Source organism: Polyodon spathula, chromosome 2 (genome assembly GCF_017654505.1).
Source record: "Polyodon spathula isolate WHYD16114869_AA chromosome 2, ASM1765450v1, whole genome shotgun sequence".
Lineage (NCBI taxonomy): Eukaryota > Metazoa > Chordata > Actinopteri > Acipenseriformes > Polyodontidae > Polyodon > Polyodon spathula.
Window position 1 is genome coordinate 7,107,828 of NC_054535.1, and position 10,943 is coordinate 7,118,770.

At 35.2% G+C, this 10,943-nt stretch overlaps 1 protein-coding gene across 2 annotated transcripts in view; it reads right to left on the minus strand.

The window, feature by feature from the left end:
• Positions 1 to 466: 466 nt before the first annotated feature.
• Positions 467 to 10,943, minus strand: part of LOC121329590 (gamma-aminobutyric acid receptor subunit gamma-1-like) — a 50,789-nt gene continuing 40,312 nt past the window's right edge. Inside the window, exons 9-10 of one of the 2 annotated variants that reach the window (XM_041275259.1) lie at positions 5,517 to 5,590; positions 4,897 to 4,992 (exon numbers count right to left, since the gene is read on the minus strand). In XM_041275259.1, coding sequence (XP_041131193.1) covers positions 4,977 to 4,992; positions 5,517 to 5,590 — 90 coding nt within the window. In that variant the 3' untranslated portion in view covers positions 4,897 to 4,976. Of the gene's footprint in view, positions 4,993 to 5,516; positions 5,591 to 10,943 lie in introns of both variants that reach the window. The other variant, XM_041275249.1, reaches the window with a different exon arrangement.

Below are 10,943 nucleotides of genomic sequence, written 5' to 3' on the forward strand. Positions count from 1 at the left end.
CCCACATGAACTGTGTCCTTTAGGTCTCGATCATACCATCTCCCAAGACTTTTCACAAGCTTCTCAAACATTGTTGGTATTGACTCACCGTTAATGTATTATTAATAATAATAATAATATTAATAATTATAATAATAATACAAAACTGAATGGCAAACTATAAAGTTTGTATATAGCTTGTTTGTGTATATCGCTAGAATAGCCCAATATCTAACTTTTTCCATTAAAAAAGGAGCCGACTTTGCCCTCCCCCAATGTTAATCGCCCAAACAATAATATTGCCATCCTTTCAATTTGAAATAATCCACCCAATGGTAATTTATTGTTCCATTTATTTTCATCACCAATAACATACAGATAAATGCTATGGCATAGTTTAACAATTCTGTCACTAGTTTTAGTTATGGAATGCTCAATGGAAGCCATTTGGAAAGTAAGGTTTTCATGTTTGCTGTCAACGAACCTCCTTAACTTGTATGGTGTAACGTTTGTATTAAATGTGGCTGTGCCACCTGAGAATATGGTAAGGAAGTGCTTTAGTCTTTTGTGCTTTTGTAGGCACTGTTTTATTGTTCACAGTGAATCAGATACATTTCAGATACAGTAAATGTACAGCCACAAAGATATTAACACATACAGTAAATGCACGGACACAAAGACATTAACCCTTACAGTAAATGCATGGACACAAGACTATAACACTTACATACGGTAAACAATCACATGTTATGTAATGAGAAATAGAAGTCAGACATTATATTAATAAGACAACTTTTCAAGAAACTCACTATAAGAATTATGTAGTCTTGGCAAAAGCAAAGTTTGGACACATTTAGAACAAATGCAGTAGACTTTTTTTTTTTTACTTAAAAAAACAAACAAACAAAAAAACAACAACTTTTCAACACAGTCATGCTTTTGAATATTCATTGGTGTTTTTTTTTTAATCATTTTTTTATTTATACAAGTATTACAATATACGTAGTAACTTGCGTGTGGAATGCAACCATAATTTTTAAATATGCAACATTCTATTAATTGAATGATATGAATTGTTGAATTTGATATTAACGTTCTACTTAAACGAACAGGCATTGTTGTCACACACCAAACCCACATGAAAGCAAAGATTTGAATGTATTAGTAAAGCACACACACTAAAAGCGACATGCATTATTTCCTATTTTGTTGGTTTTCAATGAATGGGCACTATATTTGTTGTATGCTAACGCTTGGAATGCAGTTTTTTCAAATTACTTTATCAAAGTGACTCACAGGAGATATCTAACTGAACAAGACCCAATGCACACAATAACATCACATTTATACATTAATACATATCTAGTGTGTCACAAGGGACCTTATTTAAATAACATGAAAGGTGTCAGATCTAATTACAAACACAATTTCTGGACAGGGCCCTCAATGGTGTTTTATATACCTTAGCATATATAAATACACAAAACAGACTTGCATTCACTGTTTGAGATAGCGGTGCCCAATAAATATTATTGAAATCCTATTTACAGTTGTAGTCCAGGATATATATGGCATATAGTTTATATTTGTAATACTCAATCAATCAATAGTAGTACAAATTCAGGTATTTCAATCCACTGTTGTTTAGAATACAAATCAATACAATTAGGATCCATTTCAATTGTAATCAGTTTTGTTTCAACAAAGCAAGTTGCAATTGTTTTGTTAAACTCATCAAATTGATTGATCCGGCCTAATTCCAATGTATTTTACAAGAATATGAAAACCCATAAGTAGTGCGTAACATACAGGCCAGTAATAAACAGCCTTTAACAGCCATCTTAAAGAGTAAGTTTGTAAGTTGGTAGGCTCCATCTCATTGAACGCATTTCCAACATTTTGTTCTGTTTGCTTCCTGGCATTTATTGTGTTTATTTATTTTACTTTTTTTAGAGCTTTCCATTATAGCTGTAGCTGCAATTAGGTCATTATGAATTTCTTTGTCTGTGTTCTTTGCTATCTACACAGCACCACGGTAACTTAAAACATTGATGTGATGCTGCAGTACAATTCAGATTCTCTGTTGCTCAGAAACAAGCAAATCAGATGTCATTCTCTGCCCCCACCCCTTTTACATGCAGCTACAGGCCTCTAGAATTTGAAGATTTTTTTTTTCATTTTATTAAGCTTTGGCAAACAACAATGCAACATCCAGAACTACATGTGAGTAAATATAAAGTTGTGTTTGTGTAGCCCGACCAACTATAATCATCTAAAGAGGCATTTAAGGTATTTTTCACATTAGTTTGGAGCTTCTATAAAAAGCTCACATCTAAAATGCAATATATTACAGTTGTTCCAGCTTTCTAGTTTGAATCTTATTGGTATTACAAGACTGATACCCAGTTAACTATATTGCAAAGGTAGGCTGTAATATATATTTTGTTTCTACACAAGAACATAGCATTCACTTTTACACATGTACAATGTTGGCTTAATACTTCTTTCTATCAAAAAATTGTAGGCTAATCCAATTCTATATTAATATCTATGTTGCTAAAATGATTTGTTTGTTTAATTCTACTATTTAGTATATTTTTCTTCTACCCACATATATAAAAATATAAATACATTTTATAAACTGCAGAAGAAATCCACACCAATGTATCTGAATATCCAAGGCCTGAGGTTTGCAAGTTAATCAAGAATCACAGTATATAGTTATGCATTTTGTTCTTTGTTTAACATTTAACATTTCAAGGATATCTTTAGGTGTTCCAGAGATTGTATTTAAACAGAAGTTTGACTTACTTGCACATCTAAAAACTGGCAATTAAAATGACACGTACAATGAAACACTGGAAATCCACTGTCAGAATGTCATGTGCTGTAGGATGATAGGCCTCATACTGGCCACATGCCAATGTCCCCTATACTAGTAAATTTGAATATATTTACTTTGCAATGTGTCAGAACCCTATATTCTATTTCTAAACAAGTTCATTAAAACAGCAGCTGACAGCAGCAGGAAGCCTTTCCCAAAAGCAATCATATATATGAGGAATGTGGCTTGGTGGTCCAATGGTTAAAGAAAAGGGCTTGATATCAGGAGATCCCCGATTCTAATCCTTGCTCAGCCACTGACTCACTGTGTGTGACTGCGCAAGTCACTTAACCTCCTTGTGCTCGTTCCTTCAGATGAAATGTAAAACCAAGATCCTAGTTGTTGGTGCACAGTTCACCCCCTAATCTCTGTATGTCGTTTTGGACAAAAGAGTCTGCTAAATATCTAATTAATAATAATAATAGTCATATGACCTCATTCACAGTTTTTACTGTAGTTCTGTGAAAGTGTCCATGATGAAAAAGCTATCCTGAATTCTGTTCTGTATTCTATATTTATGGTTTACCTTAACGAATGTACCACTGTTATTTATCTAAAGCAAAAACAAACACAAGTATCAACTCAAAAATGAACACAAATATTGAAGTTTGTATTGAAAGTGCAATTGATACTGTTTGATTGCCTTTCTTGCAAATTCTCAAAGTGTTTTTCCTCAAAACTTTTAAAATCAATATTTTTATTACATGCTATGCTTACCTGTTCTTTAGTCTATTTGTCAAATAACATATCACCCTTCTTACCTTTTTTTTTTTTTTAACAGACCAATAGACAAGACAATCAGGCCCTTAAGAATACATCACAAAATGAATAAAAGTGAAAGCATTTGAGTTTCGTACTATTTCATAAGTGAATGACATGATTTACCACTCACTTCCCAGCACTTTATTTACCTATTGAGCCTTGTCCAATTGCACAGCCTTTAATATGTATAATTTAAGACACACATTTGTCATTCATTTGGAACCTACAGTGTAATTTGGATTAAATTGTCTTTTGAGATGATAAACTTATCTCTTCAGCAAAAGTAAAAAGAAAACTAAGTTAGAGAAATGCTTTGAGAAGAGGAGTGTATGTTCAGGTCTTGTTTGTTATATTTGTTCATAAATAATCTAATGTATATCCTCAGAGCCAAGCACTAATCTTGGACTAGCTAACCATCACCTTCAGGTCCAAGAAAACTCCATGGTCTGCCGAGTAGGCACGAACATATACTGTCAGTTTCCTGCCCCTGTGTCCTTTCCTTTGTTAAAGTCTCACACTCATGTTCTATTCTGTGGCGTGTATGCATGAGTAAAGCAAGCAAGTTCTACGGCTAAGCTTGCCGGGCCTCCTTGGGAGAGCAAATACATTTTTCTTCTAAATATACAGTAGGTGCCAAGTAGTCAAAATATTGATTTACCAGACAGAGAACCCAGACAGAAGCTTTGCTGGGGGTTATACAGGAGGCCAGTGCGAATCAACCTGTTCAACATACATCCTCTGCTTAACTAGAGGTCAGTTAAGGCAAATACATTTCAGACTTTACAGCCTGGAGATAGGTCTATGTATGTCAGCAAGTTACTGATCATTTTTGAATTGGTAGACGAATTCCATCAGTAAGTATTAAAATAGCTTATGTGCATTCTTGTTTTATTTATTTATTTAAATATCTCTAGAGTCGAATATCTGGTTTTAATTTTGTACAATTGCTGTCAATTTTTGCGTAAAATTGCCATGAAGCATTATTATAAAATTTGCATCAGGTCACGAATGATGAAAGCATTATATGTTTAAATTTGTTTGAATTGATGTATGTAGTATATTCACAACCCTTTATTTCACCATTGCTGGTTTTACAGGTATAGATACCCAACCCAATAAACAAGATTAAACAAACCAAATGCAGTTGGAAAGAAGATCCTGGCATAGGTATCAATTTTTGAAACCCGGACATGCGCTCTCCCTTCTCTCCAAGCTCCTGTACGACAGTCTTCAAAACAGCAGAAGAAGCTGGAGCAATCCTTCCCATCAAGACACTCACATGCATAATCATTTTGTTCTTGAAAGTAGGCCATGTTGTTCACCTGAAGTAGCGTTGATCTTGGTCGGATATCTATGACGGAAGACTTCTATGGAAAAAGTACAATCATTTAGATCTTTATTTTTTTTAATTAATTAATTCCTTAAATAGTTATTGTCATTTGAAAGGCAATTGTGTCAGAAGTGGTTTAATTGCACCGGGGCAGGGGTAGTCAATTATTTTATGTGAAGGTCCAAAATTCTTAGTTACAGCAAGGTGAAGGTCCAGAGCACATTTTAACTCTGACACCTTATCCCCATACCCCCAAACAAACACATAACTACACAAATATCACTATTACACACGTTGTTGGTTTCAGAGTGCTTCACTTGATTTATAGGAGATTTTAGCTTTTTGGTAATCAAAACGGCTGTCTTTTTCACAAGTCTGCCTGAGTTATTGACTTGCCAAAACCATAGAATTGTACAGCTACTGTATTCTTATATGTTTCTGTGTTAGCAGAGCCAACATCAGGTTTCACCATTGCAAGAACAAAGCTTATTATAGCAAACAAACGTGAAGCACAAGAAAATAAAAATGAATTGAAAAATGACTGTGCTGTATGGCACTTACAAGGTAGCACTGATGTCATTGTGGCGTGTAGTGCCAATGGGGGAGAGTGTGGGCGGGATGTGTCCCTCCTCCCACTGGGACATTAAAAACAAACAAAAAAAAAGGATTAAAATGGTACATTCTGCCACAATTTTAGATGGTTTAAGCATATGCTAGACTAGCAGTGGTGTACTTGTAGTGTCTGACAAAAGGACTCCATTAGTGCAGTGAAATGTTTTATTTCAGCACTGCTCACAGCAAGGCAAGATCAACATGAAAAACAATTGACTTTCAGAGCATCAAGGCCCGGCAATACCAGACAGGCTGAAAATGTGTGTGGAACTGGTGACTGTACCTTTAAATGTGTGCAGTTGTAATATGGGAAACAGCATGCTACAGCTCTCATGCTCAGTGTTGTCAAGTCCTGATCTGACAGCATGTAACATAGACAGCTCTTATGATTACTTGTTACTGTTTATTTTTGAGTAAAAAAACATGTTTAAATTGCAGTGAGTTGGTTCAGCTATTTTAATATTAAATACACCACAGCAAGCACATTGTCATATATTTTCATTAGCACAACCTGAGAGCTATTTTAGTGAATGGCAGTTTATTTTACTGCACTCAAGTACACTTCCTAATTACAGTCCCAAGTATTTCTATGTGTTCTGATTTCACCTTTTTTGGTCAGTTTGAGAAATAACCTTTTTTTTTTCTTGCAAAAGCTGCTTTAGTACATTACTGTTTTTCATTATGGTAACTTTTTAAATAACAGTTATTGCTTCTTTGGCTGAGGATCTATTATCAGCTCATCAGCTAACTAGGGAATCTGCTGTGTGATTAAATCATCCCTAAAACTCCTTTTGCAGCTGCTAAAAAAGATGCGACCGACAAAAAATAAAAGATGTTTCTTGGGGCTCAAAATGTTAGGCACTCTGATTTGACTGGGGAAGATGAGGCTGGTTTATTGGAGTCGCCCCTAGATTTATGTTTTCCTTTTGCCGGTACCCCATACTGTCAGTTGTTTTCTTACCTGTATGCATACCGTCGTATACTGCCTCACTTTAACCATTGCTTGAAAGTGTTTTTAAAAAAGAGTATACTATATTTTACCGGTAATATTTTTAATCAGCTTAGAAAACTTACTTAAGAATTTGACTTTGTAGTGAGGTACTGTGGCAGGTTGTCTTGAGTGGTGGTGTACCCAGACCAGGATGCTGACACACAGGCAGTACTTGTTGGGTTGAAAGCGCTGGTGCGCGCGTATTTATTTGAACAATAAATCAACAAGATGTACAAAAACACAGCTCACAGAGCCAAAATAAAAGGTCTGCACCAAACAAACATTTCACACTAAATAATAACCCCACCCAACGAGAACTGTGCTTTCAGCACGCGTAGCAATTGTTTTATTTTCTTTTTACTTTGTTTCGTTTTTCCCATCTCTCTCACACAACACAAGCTTTTATACACCTCATACCAATTATAACCCCCTTAAACAAGAATTCAATAAATGGCTCCAGCTACATTCTCACATGTTTATGGCAGGGATAGGGATTAACCCCATCCCTGCCAACCACCACCAACACACAAACCATCAAACAACATGTTTCTTTTTAAATGATAATACATCCTTTTTTTTTTTTTTTTTTTTTTTTTTTTTTTTTTAAACCAACACAATATATTTTAACAGCAGGGCTTCGCCTTGCTCCACTAATTATGTGCAGGGCTCTCTTCTGCCCTGCTACAGTAATATTATGAGAAAAATAAACCAATAATAAAACACAATACAGGTACTCATTGATTTCTTTCTTTGTCTTTGTAAAGTTTTTCTAAACTTGAATCATAAGGTATGAAAATCTGAATTGTGTATTTAAAAAAAAGAAAAAAAAAATACTAATGACGATTATTGGCCAGAGAGATCTTTTTGAACAACTCATTACGGTGAATCACGGGAATTGGATCAGAGTCCCTGTGAGGGAGCACCCTCACTTGGGCATGACTGTTTACAGTGAGTCATATTGTTGTACTATGTTATATATAACTTACTCTGGGGTAGTGTTTTTACTGTTGCGATATGAAGCTGTGTTAGTTTAATTCTGTGTGCAACTTAGCCATGATATGTTATATTAATAACAGTATATTGCATAATAACAGTAATTAAAACCCTAAATATTTAACGTCGAGAAAATAAATGAAGAGCTTGCATGTTTGTAGATACTATTATGCATTGTTAAATGTACTGTGTGCGAGTGCACAGTATATAAAAGAAACAAATGTCAGGGTTTTATATGTGAAGTTTTATATATGTAACTATGTAAATATATATTTGTTATAAAAAATAAACGGTACTAAATTGTTTAATGTGGGCTGCCTGTCTGTAAGGGGGGATAAATTGAGAGGACTGACCAGTATGTGAATCAATGCTTAATATTGCTTAAAAGAAAATAAATGCTTGTACGTGAAAAACGAAAGTGTCCGAGTGTCTCTGTGATCCTAACGTGCGAGGTGGACATGTGGCTTGGACATGTCACCCTGTCACAGTCCTGTCTGAATCGTTTCTTTTGATTCACCCAATGAACGAATTGCGTGACTGTGACAGAGATCGAATGAAGCTTGGTGTTCGATCTTCCTCCTGACCTGAGAGGGTGCTAGATAAAGGGAACAGAGTACCCTGGACTAAAAGGCATGACACTTTATTCCCCTGGTTAGGTGGAAGTTGGCCAGCTAGAAAAGGGACTGAACTACGGTACCTAAACTCAATGGCCCGAATGGGAAATGGCATGGCATCCACGGACTGGAGAAGCGGATGCGCTCGTTAACTGAGGGGTCAGGAGTGAGGGTATAAAATAGGGACGTAGCAAAGTAATCTGTTTCTTTGTAAATGGTTAGATAAACAACCTTAAAGGAGTCCCTGCATTTAAAAGAAACCGTGAGTGTTCTGTTAGTCTGTCTTGTAAACATTGTTTGTTTTGTTTCACCTATTTCAATATTACTAGCACGATCAGGAGCTGCAGCCGCAGGCCAGCATCAAACCCGGACACCAGCACTTTCCACTAGAACTGTCTTTTCACCACAAGTACTTCATTCACGCACCGTAGGAACTGTGTCTGTGTCTGTGTTTTGTGTGGTTGATAAAACGGGTCAAACCCGTGGGATTATACAAACTGAAGTGATATACGCAGCTGTATCGCTTCCATCATTTATTATTTACAGGTATTCACCATAAAGCTCTGGACATTGTAAACCATTTCAATAAACACTCTTGCACCTGTAACTAATTGTCTGTGTGATTTGTACCTGCACTGCCCTCACCTGTATCTACTCACCACTTGTGGTGCAAATTCTGTGTGTTGTGTGATCACTATGTGTTCGCAGTTCCATGGTCGGAAACTCATTGAGTGATTCAGAAACTAAGTGAGTCTTGGCTGACTCAGACCAACTAAACAACGATTGTCCTATAAAACAGATATTTTGACTTGGTATACACTCACAATAGTAACAGTCTCCCTTTGTCAATAACGAAGTTTACTAGATTAAACATACAAATGATCTATCACGTATATTACGTCATTTTAGATGTCAATATAAGCCTGTGGACACATTTTTTTTCGGTTGTAAAAAAAAAACAGTTCCACAGTCTCAAAGGGGGGAGGGGGGGGGGGGGGGGGGGGGGGGTGCATTCGCGAGGATTATATGACAGACGGTCTGCCAGCATTCGCATCATGCAATTTGCATAAATTTACTTTATTTACACTTAATAATATTTTATTTAAATAACAAAAACAAAATGAAACAACGCGTGCAACATCGCGTACAGTCTTTTGATGAGATTTCTAACCATTATTGTATTAATATAATTTTTAATTCTGCTACAAGTGAGAGATTTAGTGCTTAAGTAATATTGAATTGTATTATAAAAAATAAACTCCGAATGTGAAATGTCGTGTGGCTATTGTGATTGTTATGCTTTTCCATTCTGGTGGGGACTGAAATTAAATTTGAATGCCTATAATGGGTTTGTTGCAAATCAGTATAATCAATGGCAACGTTGTGATGTGGCAGCACTGTATGGTAGGGAGGGATGGATCTGTCAAATGAAACAAAAAAAAATAACAGTAGATCAGTTTTTGTAAGGTTGTAGGCTATTAAATTGACTGCAGTTATACTGTTGGCTAAACAATGTTAAATAGTTTTCTCCAGGATTCTTACTAAAATGTAATATTGTTTGTCAAACTGTATTTCATTTCATGGTTCACCTGACCTATTGTTTATTCATAGCTATGTAATACTATGTATGTAATATTTAAAACCAACATAGAGATGTACTTAAACTGCAAAAACAGAAAAAGCTTGCTGGTTTTGTTAGGTCGGTCTTCAGGCATGGGATTTTATTTATTCCCAAATCTCTGAATGTAAAGCTGTAACCTAGTTTACTGACTTTACTAAAGCTACAAGTTTTTTTGTCAGTAAATTTACTGCAGGTTACACTCTGCTTGCTTGAGTGAAGCAATATTGGTTGTTGCTGGTTTGCTGGTCAGTTGTGTTTCCCATTCAAACCCTATGCATACACTGTTATACTAACAATTGCATTAGCGAGGCAACTGGACACTAACAGAAAAATAACTCTAGTTTAGAAGCAGGTTTTAAACTAAAGACAGAGCCTCTATAAGAATAACAAACTCTATGAAAAGAGCCAATATGTGTGAGTAAAATAAAGGTAAAAAATAAGTGTTTTATTTGTATAAGGTTTTACTGAAATAAAAAATAAAAAAGGCAGACTGAAAAAGCATAAAAAGAACCTCTAGTTTAATTGGCTCAAGAATGTATCCACAGTCAAGTTTCTTTTTTAGAAAAGAAGTAAGCTTGATCTGAAAGTACCCTTTAAGCTAAACACAGGTATTCTAGAATTATTCAAACAGAATATTTTGTTAAAATTTGTTAAGTTTGAAAATAAGAAAATGTAGTGCATACTGTGTTTAATAACTTTAATATAGAGTAGATTTATTGAAGGCATATAATTAAATCGTAATCTTGCTTTTGCCTGCTTACAGCAAAGCAGTGCCAGGCGTGGCTAAGACAGGAACAAAATGGCCACTGAAGCAAGATGCATGGGTCATCAGCGATTTAAATTCAAGGGTTCTATTATTGACATTTTAACTAATAAGAAGTACCTTCTTGTGAATTTTATTTAAATATAAGTGATAAGTTTCTTTTGATGCTTAGTATATTATACTTAATGAACACTTGGTAAAATAAGTGAGGGGAGCAATAGTGTGGGACCGTGTTTAGATTTAGTAAGAATGTAATACATTTGGAAAAATGCTTACAGTAGAGTTTCCTATTAATAAAAACTAACCTTGGCAGGAAAGCAGGTGGTCTGAAACTTGCCTGAACAGGACTTTTGTAGAAACAAAGAGAGAGGTCATGTTTAGTTTCAGCACTGAA